Source organism: Excalfactoria chinensis, chromosome 14 (genome assembly GCF_039878825.1).
Source record: "Excalfactoria chinensis isolate bCotChi1 chromosome 14, bCotChi1.hap2, whole genome shotgun sequence".
NCBI classification, from domain to species: Eukaryota; Metazoa; Chordata; class Aves; order Galliformes; family Phasianidae; genus Excalfactoria; species Excalfactoria chinensis.
In genome coordinates, this window is record NC_092838.1 from 5,600,057 (window position 1) to 5,620,687 (window position 20,631).

At 49.4% G+C, this 20,631-nt stretch overlaps 1 protein-coding gene across 3 annotated transcripts in view; it reads right to left on the bottom strand.

The window, feature by feature from the left end:
* The window catches only part of SYT17 (synaptotagmin 17), a 31,861-nt gene extending 17,856 nt beyond the window's left edge, over window positions 1-14,005 (bottom strand). Inside the window, exons 1-5 of one of the 3 annotated variants that reach the window (XM_072349071.1) lie at window positions 12,404-12,516; window positions 9,945-9,962; window positions 8,663-8,811; window positions 3,753-3,901; window positions 2,735-3,354 (exon numbers count right to left, since the gene is read on the bottom strand). In XM_072349071.1, the coding sequence (XP_072205172.1) occupies window positions 2,735-3,354; window positions 3,753-3,901; window positions 8,663-8,811; window positions 9,945-9,962; window positions 12,404-12,418 (951 nt within the window). In that variant the 5' untranslated portion in view covers window positions 12,419-12,516. Of the gene's footprint in view, window positions 1-2,734; window positions 3,355-3,752; window positions 3,902-8,662; window positions 8,812-9,944; window positions 9,963-12,296; window positions 12,517-12,725 lie in introns of those variants that run through there. The other 2 variants (XM_072349070.1, XM_072349073.1) reach the window with 2 other exon arrangements.
* Between the last annotated feature and the right edge of the window lie 6,626 nt (window positions 14,006-20,631).

Below are 20,631 nucleotides of genomic sequence, written 5' to 3' on the forward strand. Positions count from 1 at the left end.
CTGCTCACCCACATTCGGTTTATCTGATAACACCAACTATGCTCATCCAGATATAACTACTCTATTTCAGCACATGTAACAAGCACACGATGCCATGCAGTCTGGTTCATCTGAGCAGTCGTACCCAAGGCAAGTTGCCAGGCTGTCAGTTAACGAGCAGCTCCATGAGGAGGTAACAGGGATGTTCTGCTGCTGAGGACCACGCGCCTATGCCTGCCCAGAAGCACCTGCCCTTATCAGCACATACCATGGCAATGGTTTCCAGGCAGCAAAACAGACATCCCACCCCACTGGTAGGAAGAAAACATTCTCCACAGCCACCTGGATTCACTTCCCTCCATCTCTTGTGCTCATCACGTTTTCCCCTATAAATGCCAGTTAAAAAAAAAGAAAGCAAGAAAAACCCACAGCCCACACCCTCACATTTACATTTTCTGTCTCCCATCTTTACACATCCCAGTGTACACCTGTCTTATCTTCATCTCCCACTGCTGATGGCTTTACGAGCACCTGCTTCAGCTTCTCCAGATCCCAAGACACGCGTCTGACCGACATCACTACTGGTGTCACTGGGTGCTTTTGTCCCAGCCGACAGTGACCTCACAACACAAAATGCACTTGGGCAGACTCGGCTTCAACCCAACAAAGAACAGCTGAAGGCTGTTGCACAGCTAACCCAGCAAAGAAGCGAGAAGTATTAAAAAAAATATTTGTCAACGTGTCAAATCCGTCATGCCAAAAGGCAGAATCTTTCAACTGGCAACTTACAAATACAAACTTCTAGCACAAATATTAGGGCTGGGGAAAGATATTAAGATGCAATCTTTCAAAGTAACAAGCTGTTACTTCGTTTTACTGCTTCCAGGATTTATTTTAACCCTTTGATAGATGCATTTATCCTTAACCTTCACTAGCAGAAAATGCACTCTTTTCCACCAGCTTTAAGGCTTTATCAGTGAGGAAACACTGAAATATGATGTCAAACATCCACCCTGGCTGCCCTAGCACAACGTAGTGCTACAATTCCCATTGCAGTTCCACTGCCAGACAGATCGAGCCCTGCCAAAAAGAACATGGAAATATGAGACACTCAACTAAAACCACAAAACAAGGCACTTCACTGACCAAGGTGCAAAGGACTTCATGGGCTAAACTAAGCTTTGCCTTTATCTGCTTGCTATCTCATGGAAAACAGCTATGTAAGGCTAGGCCTGTCCATTCACAAGGAGTTTTTTCTTGATATTTACAGAATTTAGGAGGAAAAGGAAAAAAAAAAGCAAAAAACCACCACTAATTCCTGCATAAATAATTAACACAAATCCTGTTGGGGCAGGTAGCACTGCTGAAAGCAGCTGCAGCCTTCTGCAGAACTCCAGAGAGGCTAGAGGATGGCTGGCCCCTGGCCTGGCACAGGGGCAGAGATGGTCTTGTCCAGCCAGGGCTGCGTTCAGAGCACAGCAACAGAAAGGGGAGAAAAAAAAATAAGCAAGGCTGCTTTCCTTTTTGCATGAGAAACATTCTGCCTAGACCTGTAACACTACTGCTTGTGCTCCAGCAAATGCAGCCATAAGTCATAAGATCCTCTGCTGTGAGGTGAAGCACAAAGCTCCCTGCAGTCCCTGTGTGTCCAGAGCAGTGCAGTGACCACATGCTGTCCAGCTGGGTTTCCTTTCCACAAGCACCTGAGGACGAGATCCCACTCCACATCGCACTCTCAGACCCACACAGTACATCACAGATGAGGTCAGCAATCTGCTGCTTATCTTGTCCAGCATTTCCAGCTATGCTTTTGTGGGCACAAATCAAAAGGACCACGAGCCTTCTGAGTTCATGCTGGCTTTCTGATTCAGCAAAGACAGCAAGACTTAAAAACAGTAATCTCACAGTTGGTGACAAACAGGCAATCACGTTATGTCAGCTGCCAGTGACACTCCAGTCCTTACCACAGACTGCCACGATGCCACCCATGCCCAGCTCCAGCTGCTATTTGTGCTGGGCTGCTGCAGGTGGCACTGCCAGAAGCAGACCTGGCAGCATGCTGCAGGTCCTGATGGCAAAGCTCTGCCCTTCCCATTGCAGGGGAAGCAGCACTACTGGGGGCCCCCCTTTGGCACCCTTCTGCCATCCCATCCAGGGCACGCTGCAGGCCCAAAGCTGTGTGCATGCAACGTGCCATTCACAACAGATATCATCTGTGGCAAGTTTAATTTCCTTCAGGGACATGACAAAAATAAAATTACCTTGCTATTTGTTGCTCTGGGATGAATTTTGTCTTCTATGTGCTTTCTTTGCATCAGATCATTACTGAACTGGTGCCAGTGGTTCTCCAAAGCACAGTCATGTGAACAACCACAGGAGTGACCCAGAAGAGACAGTGTCACTGCAGTGTCTGGGAACAGAGGCAGGTCACTGCAGTGACAAGAAAGATCTTCCACAAGGTGCAGACTTCCAAAGCAGTTTTGATTTGTTCTCATTGGAGCTGACATAAATCTTTTGTCACTCCACCTCCCCTGACTATGAAAGAAGGCAGCTTCTCTACCTCACAGCAAAGCAGCTACAAGGCCAGCTATAGGCTCAACTTCATCTCAACCCAGCAGATGCTCTATAATGGAGATGACAACAACTAATAAAAAATGGTATTATTTGCTAACAAAGAAAGGAGCCCCTCCCCCTCCCACCCCCCACACACACAGAGCAGGAAAAACTGAGGTAATAATATGATCAATTCTATTACCTGAGAACTAGGAACAAGGGCTTTCCACCAGTGTCCACCTTTCACAAGGTCTACATCGCTCAAGGGCATTGACACTTTGCCAATGACACAGTGGCGTGAGAATTTGTCAAAATCCACTACAGTTAAAAGCAGAGTCCTTCTCTGGGCTTCTAAAAATGGGATTTCAAATGTGTACCTCTCTTCAAACACTGGGTTCTGAGTTTTGCGCTTAACTCCGGTCTGCTTGGAGTTCTTCTGGTCTGGAAGCAGGCAGATCTTCACATAGGGGTTGGAGTGAGCCATATCTTGCCTTGAGCCATCATAGGAAATGGGAGGAGGCAGATCCTTAGCCTCAATGACTCGCACTATCAGGTAATTATGCAGCAGGTCGTACTGAGTGCTGAAGTGCAGCATGCCCAGCTGGTACTTGGATAAGATTTCCTCATCTGTCAAGGAGTCCATATCATCACTATTCGAGTCAAGGGAGTACAGTCTAGGTTCAAATTTTCTAAAATAGTCATCTGGACTATAGGTTTTCCTCAGGATAGTTGGCTGAACTATTTCTTTCTTGGCTCCTATTATTCCAAACTCGATAGGTTTAATGTCAATTAATGGAGAACTTGGCCTCCTTGACTCTAAACCTAAACAAGAAAAATGCAAAAACATGATTGTTAGAGACTCAACCTATTAGAGGCCCAAGCCATCTTGTGGTTCTTTACGTTTGGCTATTCTGTACCTGTGCAATGTGGGACCTTCCACCACTACACCATAAAAAAAATTAACAGCACCCTTTGTTATGCTGCAGAGCAATCTCAGCTATGCTTCCTCCACCCCCTTCCCCCATTTTCACCAGACACATGCTTTAGCAAGAAGAACAAGGCTGGCCTCTTCCACCGTGTTCCTGCAGAACAGGATAAGATTTTAATCAATGTACCTTCAGCTCGGACTTGATTACCTGCCTGAGAGATGAAAGAGCAGGCAATACGCTCTGACTTTTTCCCCCACAAGAATTACATTAATGTTGGAAGGACGACCTTACTTGAAATCCGCCTGGTGAGGCTGTAAGTGGACCGTGATGTATCTGAAGATGACCGCCTTCTGTCAGGGGAAACATCCTGAAGAGTGGGAGGCAGGTCACTGATTGTATTATCAGAGTCTCCATTTTTGTCCTCATTCTGGCTGCTTATCCTGTTATAACGAGAGACCTTTGGGTGATTCAACACAGTAAAAGGACTATATACAGAACAAAAATGTATTTGGATATTCTAATCTTGTGTGCACATCCCTGGGTGCCGCAGGGTATCTCCTTCACATCTACTCGGCAAGCAGAAGGCTGAGCAACTGACTTCATGCCTATGTAAAAGGGAGATTATCTTTCTGCCTGCCTTTCAAGCAGGAGTGTATCAGCACCAGAGCATGACATAGGCCACAAAGGTATGTGACATGGATCTCAATCAGCACTAGTACATTTGTCTTTGAGCAAATAAAAGGAAAACAAACAAACAAACCCTCACAATATAAGCTTACTGCTGTGAATCCATTGGTGCTACCTGGAAGAGTGAGCACCAGTAGGAAGGAGCCAGCATGGGAGACCACCGTGCTCAGACATCCCAGTCCCACTGAACCCCTCTCAGTAAAATATTACTTTGCAGACACAACACTAAGGTTTCAAAGCTCAATAAACAGGATTAATTAACAGCTATCTATTGATATGCCATTTTAAATAACCGGATGCTTTTTATCCACTCCTATATAGCAGAGGTGACTTTCAAAAGACAGAAATATTTCTGTCCATGGGGTCTTAGTGAGGGCGGGGGGGGGGACACAGCAGGATCCCAGTGCTGAGAGCTGAAGCACCTTGAGAGGACTCAGTAGGAGACTGGGATCATAACAAAATCCTCATACAATTCCCTATTTCACCTTAGTTTTCCTCTGTAACTTAAAAATCTCATCTTCTCACAACTGTGAGGCACGCAGCACTGCTGGGATCTCCCAGCTTTGGCTGGAAGGAGAGTGAGGGTACAGCCCCAACTGCACCCTGAGAGCTGAGCCATGGGTAGGAGTCAGCTGACGGAAGTGAAACCAAGCAATGGTATGGAACACACAGGGCACCACACTAAGCAAATCCAGGAGACAGAGCACTCAGGAAAATCTCAGCAGATCACGAGGAAAGCACCAGCACAGAATGAGCAAAGCAAAGGGAACGCTGCTCCAGCCTTGCTCTTGAGTCACTCATCCCATGGCCATGGCCAGGCTGGGTACAAATGAAATACATTGAATCATTAGCTTTAGTAATCAGTGACTGTGCTAGAGAAACAGAAATGTTTGAGGAAATAAATTTTTACAGAAGTAAGCTCACAGAAAAGCCCCCCCCCAAACATAAAAGAGATTTAAACTAGAATTTCTTATCTAAATCTACAAAATTCACAGCAGGATTTACAGCACATGCAAGCCTCACTAATCCAACTCATACAATCATCCACATTACAAGGAAACAAAGAAAGAAAGAAATCTAAAAGAAAATAGATCAAAACCAAAACCTGTGTTAAAGAGGGCACAGAGTACTTGCATGGCTCTGCAGCCCATTAGGGGCAGTCCAAGCCCTGCAGTGTGACGTAGTAGAAACACAAACAGCTTTTTCATGCTTAAGTGCAGATCTGCATGACCGTATGTAGCACTTGGATGTGCTCATGTCTGAGAATCAAACAAGAAAGAACAAGAAAGCAGGGCCGAAAGGGAATCAGGAAGAAAAGCATTAAGGATGCTCTACAATGGGTAAACATAATAGTGAGTTAATAACATACAGATGACCTTTAGTAAGGAAATTGCTACTGAGCTACAATAATTTTTCCTCAAATAAACTTTGGCTCTGGCTAAAGCAGCTCTGTTTCTGCTTAATCAGAGCCTTTGGGAAGAGGAATCTTGTTCTGATTTCAATTTAGTCTCACAGGGCACACACCATTTCACCATTTATCTCTGGATTTTTATGGAGAATATTCCACAACAGGCAGTGCCAACACACAGCCTTATTCCCAGCCCATCTCTGCACAGGCTGGGATGCAAGCACTCATCACAAGATAAACAGCAGCTACCACACATTCAGGTCAATGTAATTAGGTTCAGTTCAGTAAGGTGGTTTTTTTTCCAAGCTGCTACTGGAGGCTACTGTGAAAATTCAGAAAGTGAGGAAAATCAACATCCTCTCCAGAAGTACTTAAACTCGCAGCCTTAGAGTCCTCTCCTGAATTTCCAGGACATCAGGTGTCTCACAGTTACCAAAGGGAAAACCTGTATGCAAAACATAAAGGACAGGTCACCAAATAGATCATTCTGCTGTTTGCTAGTGGGCAAATGAAGACCATAGCACCAGTTTTTCCCTGGGGACTGGATGGAGACATAGGGAAGGAGCAAACTGCATGGTGTTAGCTTCCTGGGTGCACAAAGAAGTGGCAGAATTGAAAGACATCAGCTGAAAATCTGGGTTTATTTTTAAAAACACTTTCAGGCTGTGAGCAGGGAATACAATAAATTGATTTGTTCCCAAACTTAATGCATGTATTTAAAGGCAGAATATGGCGCTGTCAAATCCATCTTCCATCTGAGGAAATTTCCACTGAATCTAAAAGCTTTCCCTTTAAAAAGACTAATAAGATGGGGGGGGGGGGAAGCAAAGGGGGGGAAGGGTATTAATTAGCAAGACCAATTCCCAACCCTAACTGAATGTTATTTCCTTCCTCCAAAATGCATGAAGAAATGACTAAGTATAAGGTTATTATAAAGAAAATAAGAATCTTCTTCAACTTGTGATCTTTCAGTCAAGAGAGGCTGCATGGCATCACTTCCACCTTAAATCTGCATGTACAAAGAATGCAGGCTGATCAGCAAACAAAACAAAATCACTTCTGTCTCCTGTCTTCTACTCAACCTTTCCATACTCCAGACCCTCACTCCACAACAGTTCTTTTCTCCTCTCCTCCCAGCTTCATCTCCTCAACGTCTTTCTCACCTCTGCTCTTTGTTCCCACTCAACTTCCTTTGGGGCTCCCTGACCAGCTCCCAACAAGGTCACCCCCTGGCACCATGTTGGGCCCATCGCTGCCAAGCAGCAGGAATCAGCAGCCCTACAGTATGTGGAGGCCGTCTTCAGTCATCCCAAGGCAAGATGCCTCCATGCTGCTACTCAAAGCCAAATTACTTTTCTCCAGAGTCCTCTCCATTTGGCTCTGCCTGCCCCTCCCAGATGTCACCTGTGGGAAAATACCTTCTCCCACCACTACAGCCCCTACCTCCCCCAGGCTGCCCAAAGCTGAAAGGAATGGTGAAGATACGGCATCAAAAGCACAGCCTTGAATGTGAACCAGGCTGGGGGTCCTAAGAGCCCTACTGGGCTGCATCACTGAAGCATGACATGGCTGGGAGAAGAGCAGCATGAAGCACAACGTGGTTGGAAAAATGCCCAGTTCTTATCCAAGAACGTGTTGTCCTCTGTTTATCAACATTACAAAAATTAACTATCAAGACTTTCAGAAGAAGCAGGACTGGAGGAGAACAATATGGACTGGAGAGAAAGCATTTTACAAGTCCAAAGGTTTCTCTGATCTCAGCCTGTGGCAAAGCCCACTCATCCCCAAGGTCACCACATCGCATTGCCCTGGAGCCAGGCAGGATGCAGCAGCCCATATGTGGCTGCAGGGCCAACCACCTGCATGTCACAGTCCTCTGCTCAGCATGGCAGCTCTCAGGCTCCCTCTCACAGCAAGGCTGCCTGCTTGCTCCCAGGTACGCAATCGTTTCTGCAACAATCTTTCTACATCCAATACTGCTACCTCATCATCGCCTTCTCCTGCCTGCAATACTTTCCTATTTAGCATTGATTTCGCTTCCACTTCACATTAATTGCAGGTGAGCCAACTTCTGGACATATATCAGACTCTAAAACATGATGTTCAGCATATAAAAATCACTCTAACACATCTCAAACACTTCTATTTTTATTGCTGCAGTATTAATTACCATCCTATTCTACCACAATTCAAAAAGGTACATAGACAAGACCATGATTTAAACATAGGTTGAACGCATTTTATTTCATGCAGCAACAGTACACAGACCTTTTGGACCTAACAGAACAGCAGCAGGTACTCACAGCAGTAGATAACATTAACTGAGCATCACAGTGCCCACCAACATTAGAGCACTGTGGGATGTGCCAAATGGGCACCTCCTGTGCCACAGCTTTTGAGCACAGAAGACAGCCCAGCACAGCCATCATCAGCAATGCCTCCACAGTCACCTCTCTGGTTCCCAAAGGAGGGAGAGTAAAAAAATAAATAAAAGGGAAGACATCACTGTCTGTCCTTGTACCAGATTTTCAAAGGGTGAAACCTGCTGTTGTCACTTGTTCTTTGCTGATTCAAGAGGAAGTCTTGAAAATGACTAAGATGGTGCAGGAGTTCAAGCCTTTCTAAATGAAACTTAGGATGGATTTCTGCTCAGAACATATACAAGGCACGCCTTTCACCTCCCTAGATTATAACCATCTTAACGCCAAGATAAGAAACCTTTCCAGAACAAATTCATCAGCATTTCAGCTTAGCTGAAAGTGCTCCGAAGGGCTGGTCCGTTTGTAGAGAAAATGGGACTGTGGATGAGAAGTGTCCTTACTGCTAAACCAACAAATCAGCTTCCATGTCAGCTTACAAGGTAACTTCTGTCCTGCCCACCAGAAGGTGCTTTACCAAGGCTCCCCATACTATTTCAGCTAACAGCGCTGCTGGTTCTCCTTACCACTGAGCTGCCTACTTTTCCACCCTCATCAGGAGATCCTTCCTTCATGCATGGCATCCACCAAACCCTGAGCCCATCTCACCTTTCCATCTCAATACTCCCATCACAGCTGAACAGCCCTACTCTTCCGTTAGTGCTGTGAAATTGTGCAGCTAAACTTACAGCCAGGCTGGAGTCTGAGCAGGAAAAGGTCCCAGGATTTCAACTTCATCTTCATTTGTTTGACAACAGCTACAGTCGAAACACTTCTGACAACAATTTCTACAAGTCCACCGGCACAGCAAGAGATCCGAGATTCTAGCGAGCAGACCCTGAAGCCATTGGAAACCAAAGTACAAGATTACAACCCATCAATAGCTATTGAGAAATAACATTCAGCTGTATGTATGTGTTACTGCAACAACACATTAAGAACTATATTTATTCCATCTCTATCAAAAAGACAAGTGCTGCGCAGTTGCCAGCCCAACTTCACTGATGCCATAACAAGGCAGGAAAATAAGCATTCATGGCAGGTACTTCTCCTCTGGTAGCAATGTATCATTATGTATGTTGGCAAGAGGATGATTTACAAAACACTACAGCATAACAACAGGCTGGAGTGGAAACATGCTTATTCTTTCATGCACATCATCAAGCTGATAGGCAAACATACAATAGAAGGAATGAAAACCAGAAGGTAAGTGAAAGCTCCAACTTAATTCTGCAAAGTCTATTTGATTTGAAAACCTTAATACAGCAACATGAATACATTTCATCCCTGTAGATATGTGTCATGTAATACTCACGTGATCCATTCACATATGGCATTGCAGCCTAACAAATTTACCGCTAAAATGGATTAGTGAAAGCATACTGTCCACATGCTTCCCTCTGCTAGGATGATTAACTCGGTGCATGGCCAGCCCACTGCAGGGAGCACAGAATGCACCCTGCCTGCATCAGAAAGCCCAAACTGAGCCACGTCCCATCCAGCAGCAAGCAGCCTGCTGGAGCACTGCTACAGAACACCACTGCTCCATGGCCATGGGGAGACAGAGCTGCAAGAGCACAGTACATCCCCAGAGCTGAGCCGGAGTCAAACCACTCTACAGCTGTATGTAATCTTGGAAGGTCCATATGAAGCTGTAGACATGAAGCACATGAGCATTTCTCTGCAGATACCCCCTAAAATCACTTGGAACAAGGGTGCTATCACATCATGCTGAGGGGTTTTCTTTGAGAACATAGGTCTGCAGAGAAGGCCTCATGGGAACATCTGTTTTGCTCCACTAGAGCAGGCCTTCATGAACAAACACTGGATATCAGGGGGGGAAAAAATCATCATAGAATGTGGTGTGTTACTTAAATCTCAGATATCAGTAAAGAGTCAGAATATACGAGACAATCCCCTCAGGATGGAGCGAGGAGACAGAGCAGAGAGTGAATCATCAGATTAACTCACCTCATTTATTGGTTCCAACTGTCCTTTTAGACATCCAGGATGAAGCAAAGGAGAACAAAATGAAAGAGACAAAAACAGGTTAGCCATGCTCAGACAACTTCACATTTCCTGCCATGACATCCCCCAGCCTGGAATGAGCTTAGATTTCTGCAAGACAGCCAATTCCCTACAGAGATGCCCTGTCCAGGCACTGGCTGCTGCTCCCAGCCCCTTCCCACCAGCTTGCTGAGGAGTGAAACCCCAACCTGCCCCACAGCACAACAGTTCTATTCATTGTCCCTTGCTGTGGGGTACCACATGTGGCCACTTGGCTTTCCTAACAGCTGTCTCTAATGGCAGCAGACAGCAAACCGTATCCAAACACTGCAGTTGGGAAAGGTGTGTGTCCAGAATCTGTATGAACCGAACTCCAACACCAACCTGGTGAAAGCAGCATTTGTAGCAAGGGTCACATCATCTCCTTCAGCCTCCCTCCTGACTCAGAGGTTAAAAGCACAGAGCTGAGTGCCCCAAGCCTGCAGCATGCACCCAGGTCAGACATTTGCACTGCAGCCTTTCCTGAAGGTGCAGAAAGTATACAGCAAAGGGAGAAAAGACAGCAAGCCACTGTTCAAATCACACAGCCCACCTTGCAATGCTCTGCACACCTTTCTTCATTTGTAACTACATGGTTAGCAGCATTCCAGGTGCCTGCTGAAATGCCCTTCCTGCCCTGCTAATGACTAAGAGTGCCCTAATTGTCCCAGCTGTCCTTCTGTAAAGGAGTCCCTATGACAAAAGCAACAGAAAGCCCCCTCGCTGCCCTTCCACCTCACAGATCAGTTTACCTTTACGTTCATAGACAACATGGACAAAGACTGCCTTCTACAAAGAAGCTATGGTTTAGCTGTGGAATTTTGATCCAAAAAGACTCCTATGAGCTGTGTTCTATTCCATCAGATCCTCTTCAGAACCAGCAGTTGGTGAGAAGGCCAAGGCTCTTTCACAACAGAAATTAAGAGGCTGAAAATGCTACAGTGCAATGTGACGAGATGGTGATTAGATATCCACAGACCAACTGGTTAAGGACATCCTGAGCACTTTCATGGGGCTTTATCATTCCTTATCAATGCAAAGTTGCAGTCAAAGTGACAATGGTTCAGTAAACCCGCTGTGAGGATGTTTAAATTGTTCTAAAATGAACGTGTTGGATTTGCACCATGCACTCAAATGCTGCAACACGTGTTGGGAAGAAGAAGTGGCACTTCTGAGCAGCCACAGGGACAGCTTAGGATACACAGCCATGAATGGCACCAGCCACGGGCTATGGGAGAGCACTGCCACGTGCCACCAAGAGGAGCAGCACGAGGGTGGCACAGAGCTCAACAACGATGCTGCAATCGCCCAGAAAGCTCCACCAGGAGGGGAGGGGGGGAGTCAGCAATAACAAGGGCTGAGTATTACAGCACAGAAGAGGCAAACAAGTCACCAGTGGCACAGAGGATATAAAAGCAGGGACCCATGAAAGGAAAGCAAACAGGAGCAGCTGTGCGTATCCACCTGGCTCACAGAGGGGGAGGTGGGCGCTGGGAGGGGCAGAGGTTTGCAGAAGGGTGCAACGGGCAATAAGGACTCCCAGCCAGGCACTCTGATTGTCCCCGGTATCTCTGCCATGCCCCCAGCAATCTCAGTCGCTCCCGCTCTGCAGCCCCGCGGCGCCCCCACATCCTCGCACATCTCCAGCGCGCAGAAACCACGTCCCTGGGGACAACGTGATGCCCCCGCCGGCACCGGCGGGATCCGCCTGGGGCAGCCGCGGCCCCGCTGCACCTCTCAGCGCGCGGGGCTCCGCGCGGGGCCCACTGCACGCGGCGACCCCCAGCCCGCCCCGTCGGGAGCCGAGATCCCCCGGAGCCCCCGCTGCGGTCCCGGGCAGGGGGGAGCCGGAAGGACGGGGACGCGGGGTCGGGAAGAGCCGGCACGGACGGCGCTGGAAGCGGCGGCTCCCGTAGAGCTCCCGGACGGCTCGTCCAGCTGGAGCCGTTCTGCTCGGTTTTATCTGAAAATTGGTCTGCAGCCTTCAGTGCTATAAAGCTAGAAAAACAAGCAGCTGGAAACCGCAGAGCCGGAGGGAAAAACGCTGGGGATTTTAAAATAACCCGAAATGAATTCAGCCCCGCACTGCCGGGGGTTCCCATCCATCACGCCGACGGCTCGGGCTGCCCGCGGCCAAGGATGCGCCCAGGCCGGAGGGGCCGCCGAGGTCATCGCCATCCCGGGGCGCTCGGCGCTCGGCAGCCGCGTTTCAACCTCGCCGAGAAGTCCCCGTGCGGGAACGGCCCGCGCCCGCCCGCCCCCTGCCCCAGAAGTTACCCCGAAGTTGCGCGCCCAAACCGTGTAGCTCCGCTTGGCGCCCCGCATCCCCCCCGAAGCCCGGCGGGACGCCCTTCCATCCCGCAGCGCCGCCGCTCCGCACCCACCTGGATGTACGCCATCTTCCGCGGGGCTCCGCCGTGCCCGCGGCCGCTGCGCCGCGCTACGCCCCGCGGCTCGGCACGGCTCGGCACCGCCCCGGGCGGGGAAAGAAGGGAGGGTGGGGAGGGAGGGGGCGGCTCACGGTGGGGCCGGGGGCTCCGTCAGGGCGGGGAGAGCCGCCGCGCCCCGCACCCACCGGCACCGGCAGCGCCAGCGGGGGCTCGTCGGGAGCTCGGACCGCCGGGGGTCGCGGAGGCTGCGAGCAGCGGGCGCTGCCCGGCCCGGGCGCGGAGCAACAGGTCCGCTGCAGCGCGGGCGAACACTGACCTCCAGAGGGCCCGGCGCGGAAATTCAGCGGCGGAACCCCTCGCCGGTACCCGGGGAGCGGCGCGGCTCGGCACCGCCGGGAGGGGGGGGTGGAAGCACGTCGGTACGGAGCTGGGCCGGGATGGGCTTGCTGGGCAAAGCGGCTTTTGTACCCGAGCCGTCTCCGAGCAGCTCGCTGTGAGAGGAGGCTGCGAACGCACCTGAGCTGTGCGTGTTTCTGGAGCACAGGGATAAGATGTGTTCAACGTACAGAGATGAAGCGCATCCTTGCGTCTTCCCGGCGGTGATGAGGAACGAACTGGTGGCACAGAGCTTGGAGCACCACACACCTGGGTTCTGTGCCCTAAGTGCCAACTGGGCAGGGGCAGGGTGGGACATGGTGACCCAGTGATGGGACCAGAAATGGGACCTGGGATGGGACAGAGTGATGAATTAATCCCAGCAATGGGATCCAGTGATGGGGACCGCTGATGGCCCTCCTGGACAGGCCCTGCTGAGTGGTGCTTTGACCTGGGCAGTATTTCAAGGGCACTCCAGTGGGATCGCAGCCTGTTCTGAGATGAAACTTCTGCAGAGCGAGATCTCAGAAAAGGTGCAGGTTTGAGGCTGTTCCTGCTGAGCCATTTGGGTACCACAGGCTGCAGCTCCACTCTGCACTGCTGTAAGTGAAGGCTCTGCCTGCTGCCTGTGGGAAGCTCTGTGGCCTCCCTGCACCTCCCCAGCACGTGGATCCCCAGGCACAGCTGCAGCTCCCAGTGATGGAGCGGCGATGTTGGGGGAGAGGTGAGCTCACATCCTGCTGGAGCTGGGAGGCTCTCTGGTCACTGAGCACATGTACGGCACAGTTGAGTTCTCACTGGATTCAATGGAAACTTCCCGCTGATTGCCGTGGGAAGAGCCTTGCCCCCAGTTAAGAAAATAACATTCTCGTTTTCCCCGGGGAGAGCAGCTCCCGCTTCAGAAGAACAACCACCACGGCAGAGATGAGCGCAGCAAAATCTGTGCCGCTTTGTTTCAGGCAGTTCTGAGCACGATCAAGCCACGGCACAAGCTGTTTGTCAATTTTTGCTCTTGAATTCTTTTGAATTCCACAGCTTCTTTCTGAGTGCCAGCATTCCAAATGTCAGCCCTTACCCTGAATATCGTTGCTCTTTTCATCCTGACTCACCACCGCCCTAATGCAGCTCGCAGGGAGCCAACACATGGTTGTTGTTCACGTTGCAACTTAGCAAAGAGGAGCTCAAACTTCAACACACGTTTCTGACTCCTTAAAGCTATAATGCTGTGAGTCACACCTGTGAAATGCTTCACTACATGAATATATGAACATGGGAGTGTTTGTTCATACTCTTTTAGAAACGTTCAGGAGAGGAAAAGCCGGTGCTGCGTCCAACCGCTGTCACCGTGGCACAACACACTCGGTGCTCCTCTTCCTTCCAAGGCAGAAGGCCCTTTGGCTGAGCGTGTGAGCATCAGAAACCCAAAAAGGAGAGCGGCAGAATGAAGCTGATGTGAGGTTTAAGCAGCGCTGCTGGCTGCTGCAGGGAGTGACCTCAGCCCCGTTAGCAGCAGCCCGTAGCACAGAGCCGTCAGGCAGCTGTGCCCCATCGCACACTCATACATATACATGCACTCCAGCACTAGTACACTGCTGCATGAAGGCTTTCAGATTACATTCTCTCAGCAAACGCACTCACTAGGCAAATGCAGCTCTAACCCAAAGGATATGATGGATTCAAACCAGCAGACAGGTGGTTATTGTAAAATCTAATTTCAGATCTGCATACGGCTGATGCTCTGATTAAGCTCTGCTTCTCCAGCAGTCGGAATAAACAGCCCCATTTGACATGATGACAACATAACCTTTGGATGTCCTCTGCTGCGCGCCCTGTGTCTGATAAGACACATTCCGTGCTTCCCACATGCAGTGGCTGCGATGCAGATGGCAAGGCATACAAATGCAGCATTTCACACAGAAAACAATGTAATTAACACCATGATTGCAGGATATGGTTTTTATTATAGATTTCTAACATGTACTACTACATATTGGATTTAGCATCAGCTATATATCCTGAGGATGCAATTGAATCACTACAACCAGCTCAGCAAGCAGCAAAATCTCCCTCCAGTACAGCAAATCAGTTCTGCAGCTCCTGTGACAAACTGAAATCAGGGCTGACAGCTTTCCAAGTGCCCTGTGTGCACCCATCCACTTGCCTGGGCAGACGCCGGTCTGCTGCATGTCTCTAAGTTAGCAGAGAAGAGCATCGCTGACAAAGCAGAGGAAAGAAGGAGAGGAAGGAAGTCTGATGGCTGCTTCAAAGGATTTTCATTTGAATCCTTCTGAAGCAACTGACGGTGCTTTCTGCAAAGGGAAAGTGAGGAGAGAGCGTTGGTGCCAGATAAGATGCAGTGTCTTTGCTGTTCCTATATCAAGTCGTTGCCACCCCTAGAGGAGCTCTCTGCCATGCCAGCTCGCACCCTGCCTAAAACAAGCCCCTTATCTCCAAAAGTGTTTATGAATGGCAAGCTGTGGTGGCTCCTGCTTCCCACCACTGTTGGCAGCCCGCAGAAGCCCCAGTGCATTCGTGACTGCAGGACAAGCTCTGTTTCCCCTCAGCATCATCCCTCCCAAAGCAACTGAAACCTGCTCCCTGTCCCCACACCTGAAGCTCCTGGTGCTACTGTGCACTCGCAGCGCTTCGTGGGTTTCTTTTGCAAGCAGCCTCTGCTGATTCTGCATTTCTGCAGCACGGCCGGGTCGTTACCCAGCCACCTGGCAGCTCCCTGCGTGGCAACATTGGCAAAAGCACATTTTTCTCTTCTCTTGTGTCTCCAAACAAAGTGGCTCAATTTGATCTGCAGTGCTCAGATCCTCCCTGCCTCACATAATTTGCAATGCCTTTGCTTATGCCATTGAAGCTACATCCACGCTCCTGCACTCTCACATTTTCTGTTTTGCCTTTAACTTAAATACACCCTGGCAGGGAACCGAATGACGCAGCATAATCTCCTCGAGTTATTTCTATAGTAAACAGAGATTAAGAAAACACAGCCAAAGGGCACGCAGCCTGTGAGGAAGCAGCAGCACGTATTGTTTGATCCAGCCCTCGAATCTAAGCTTCTGCTAACAAGGAGCCGTCGCAGCCACGTTCAGTCCTGTTTGGTCCCAACACATTGACCACGTCCAGAAACACCCCCTGTAGCTTCTGCAGTATTTATTTGCTGCTGCAGTAGTCCCCAGGTTCACAACAAATGCAATCAGCTGGCAGCACAGAAGACAAACAGTCTCAGTCACAGTGTCAATGGGACTCCGATGCTGTCTTTCAGCCATGGGCACGGCACTGCCTGTGGGATCACTGCTGCTCACACAGCCACGGCCCATTGGGAAGGCAGAGCGCTGCTGGGGCTCTTCTGCTTTGGAAGCTGTTCCTCGTGGTTAGGCCAAAACAGCTTGGAAACGGTGCACAATAAATAAATAAATAAATAAATAAATAAATAAGAAGCCGAGTGTATTTTCAGAATTCCAAGGAGGGAACATTGTATTTAAAGGAAGTTTGGTTTTGCAGTCACTGTTGCAATTCATTCTGTTTACAATGGGCTCACCCAAGCTGTATGGCTGCTGGGGTTCTTCTCCAGGCTCACATTGCTGTTAGCAGACACAGGGCAGAGCTATTTTTGTAATATAAATCATTAGAGGGAGAATATCTCACAGTCCGCTGTGAAGCAAATTCCTAAGGAAGTGAGCTCTGTTTTTACAGAGGAATTCTACATCATGTTTATTTAACCCTCATGGCGGAGCAGTGAGCACCAGCAGCCCTCTGAGGCAGCGCAGCATCCCCGGGCTGCGTGCAGACAGGACACAGCACAGCCCTGTGCGGAGCTGAGCACAGAGTCAGTGCAATGACACAGATAAAGACCTTCACAGATAAAGAGACCCGCGGTAACTCCAGCCTTCAAAGTGAGACGAGATCTTCCACAAAGGTCAGGATGTGTAATTTTGTGGAATAAGGCAAACTCGGCCTCATGTGCCCTCAAGGCCATCTCTCTGGGACTCAAAGATAAAACTCTAAGACAAGTCCTGAGATGCTGGTACACTACAGACTCCAGGAGGAATTATTTTGGAGCAGTTTCATCCCCTCAAAGTTGTTTCAAACAACTGCTTCATACCTCCACTGATTCACAGTAATAAGACACATCTTAAAATGTTTCTTTCCTATTCGTGTGAGCAAATTGGTATCTGCTGCTTTCTCCTTTCCCACCTAGGGACGTAAGTTAGCACAGAAACAGATGTGATCCAACACGATTCCTTCAACTCAATCAGCAAGGCTTCTAACAGAGCCCTGGGGCAGCGCAGCTGTAAAACACAGCAAAAGTCATCCCAAAGCACTTAAACAGGGCTGCTAAGAGAAAAGCTTTTAAGATGTGAAGCAAATGACCAAAACAGAAGGGGAGAGACTGCTTAAGGGCTGCACAAAATCAACAGCAATGAAACCAGCTTCTGAGCTGTGAAGGAAGAGCTACAGAGATAGGCTGATGATCACTGACTGGCAAACACCAAATCATCATCTGCACAGATGTGCACATGTCTATTCCATATTTCAACAGGTTCAAAAGGGCAGGATGTATTTTATTGCAAAAGCCTTCTTTTACCATCATGCCATCACACCAGCAGAGACCATTATGTGTGTTTTCTCCATCTCATTAAGCAAATGAGCAAATACAGCATCACACAGTAGATTTGATGGGCCCATGCTTTGAAGGCAAACCTGTCTCCATTATCAGCTGAGCCAACCTCATGTCCAACAGTCTGCAGGAGCTGCTAAAACCAAGGTGAGGAAATTCATTCTTGCTGCTGGGGTCTGACTGTAGACCCACGTTTGTATGGTGCAGACAGCAGCAGTTACATGGTGTTGAACTGGAGATCAACACAGCAGTTTCCAAGAAGGAGGAAGAAGAGCATTACCTCACCCTGGATTTCCCCAGTGGGAGAAGCAGAGTGGCTGCAGGCAGAGCGCAGTCGCCATCCTGCCCCCGCTCCTCCAGGATGCCATTGAAGGTTATGAAAATGCCACGCTGGAAGAAGAAGGGAGCTGCTTGTCTGCTGCCTCCTTTGCACATCCCAACCCATCAGAGGGGTGGGAAATCTGCTGAGAACAAGCTCTGGCTGCTCTTGAGGAGCAAACGTGACAGAGCAGCTGGGGCACATGCTGCTGTACACACAGACCCTGCTTTCAGGCAGAGCAGTGCTATCCACCCACAGTTACTCTGCCATCTGCGCGCTCCCAGCACAGCACTGCTCTGTTGCGCCAGAGCAGCCCCTCAGCTCACAGGCTACAGGGCAGAGGTAGGGAGCAGGAGAAAGCCCAGGACAACTCTGTTTGCTAACCACCGAGAGCTTTTGTTCAAATAAAATAGCTCTACGCTCGTACATACTGAGCACAAGTAGATACTCCAGCTGTGATCCAACAGACACTCAAACCGCGGGGCTCCCTGAGCCGTTTGATGTGAAAATCTTGTTTTAAATAACTAGTATCGGCCAAAGAGAACTTGGTGTTAGTGCAGCCCTTCCCCAGGCTTTGGGGAACATGTCCCCCCACCAACAGGCTGGGAGCAGCGCCCACACCAGGACACAGTGCAGAGCAGAGAACAGACCCTCAGATCAGGACCTTCCTCCTCAGAAGCCCAAGCCCTGACACGCTGTGCAAAGAGGTTTGTGCCAACCCCAGCCAGCTCTCAGAAATGCTGCCACTTCTTCCAGCAAGGCAGAACCTTCTGCAGGCAGCCATGAGCTGCCATGGCCGCAAAGCCACCCCTGCCCCATCCTCCTGCCCTGCACTTTAGGCCCATCTGACCCCCAGCCCTTCTACATGGGTGATCCTGTTGTCACTCCAAGTCGGATACTAATTTCATCCCACAGCATCTCATTTTAATTAGCCTTTAATTGCCTTTTAACAAAGGGATCGTTTTGGAAGACTTTAACGATCTTCCTTGAAGAATTATTTGAGCGTTGAAAGCACATTAGGTGCCCCATGTGCCCCTGTGAACGCTGCGGGTTTTCAAGAGAAGAGCTTAAAGCGCTGTTACTCACATAAGCAAAGAGATAAAAAGAAAAAACCCAGCATCATCCTTTGGCAGATACAAGAGCTCTGTCTGAGACTCGCTTTGTTCCTAAACGCGTTAAGCTCCTGTAGGATTTGAAGACCGACTGTATGTGATTTGCTGAATCCTCACCAAGAACTGCTGCCTTCTCACAGCAGATGTTACAATTAAGGCCAATCCACTTTAATTGGTCACCCCCTGCAAGGGCAGCACCGAGACACAGAGAGGGACCAACACTATCAGCACTCAGCACCAGGCTGTACTGCATAGTGCCATGCCTCCCAGCTGCCTTAACCAGAGCATTCCCACGTGCCCACAGCATTCTGGAAAAGACCACACCGACATAAAAGCAGAGATGGGGGCTCACTGGCTTCCCAGAGCCTTTCTGATGGTGCTGTGTTTCCCTCAACTCCCTCCACTCGGTTTTATTATTATTTTTTAAACCGTTTGGCCCTTTTCATTGGCTCTGGCAGGGCGCAGAGGGCTGGTGAGCTCTGACAGCTTCTGGGAAAACACCTTCAGCCCCAGAACAGAAACACGTTTTGGAGAAGTGCCCACGATTCAGAATCCTTACGATGAGCGAATTTCTCCTTTTCCAGTCACACTCAGGCGAGCCTCCAGCAGTACGAGACAAACCAAGCTGCTCCAAAGCCGCGCTGACACGCTCCCTACAGCCACCAGCAGCAGCAGCCCACCCCTCTGAGCACAGCACAGTGCCCTGGGATTCGCTGCCTGCAGCAGCACAGCGCAGTGATACCAAGTGAGGCTCTATAATGCGCCTCTGCTGCTTCGCTGCCCCAAAGCAGGCCTGCAGCTGCATTTCCAAGAAGCCCAGTGGTGTATCCCTGAGCACGCTGCACAGCACAGAGGGATGAGTCACTTCCTCTGCAGCTCTGCTCCAGCACAGCTCACACGAAGCACGGCCGCTGCCTCTGCGTGCCAGCAGGAACCAGGAAACATCGCAGCACCCCTCAGCGTGTGTGAGCCCGGCTGGAGGGGCTGCATTTCCACTGGTGCCAGCTGTCACACATTGCCACCGTCTTCCCAACTCCTTACCTTCCATCTCTTTTATTATGGTGTGAACTCTTTGCAGGAGGGAGAGAAACCTGTAGAAGCCCATTAGTACCATGACAGCTCTTCCAAGCCCTTATCATGCCCAGCCCAAGCCAGAGAACCAACTGTTCTGTACACAACTTCGGTCCTGGTTAGGGGGGAAAAAAAGCCATGGGCTTCAAGAAATGCAGATCTGTAACTTGAGCACACAGAAATTTTCCAAGGCTGTGAATCAGTATTGCTATCCTGCACATGGAAAAAGTACGGCTTCCTTAACGCAGAAAACTTCCATGCAATGGCATTTGATACATATGCATTTTTAACAACCTTTTGGAGTTTGGCACGTATGTTGTTATGTGAGTACTAACAGACTGTTGTGCAGATACAGAGCATATGTTATCTATAGCTCTATTGCTGATTTAATAGTATGATTCTCTGATTCTCTTGTAAAGTGGTTGCAAATATGCCAGTTCTTGGCTACAGCTTTAAAATAGGGCCCCGCAGACACACACAGGAGCAGAGGCAGCGTGTCAGCCACACCGTGCCTTTGAGAAGTGCAAGATGGTGACACATGGTAAAGGCAGCTCTGCCTACAGGCAGCCCCATGGCCTGCTGACTTTGGGGTGCTGAGCCACCAGACCTGCGAGGGGAGCACCAGAGAGCACCAAGGGTGGGTGAGCCCACACAGCCACAGGGCGCAAACTCCTTGACCTTGTGTCAATGGCCACCTCCTGTGTGAGCAGCACAG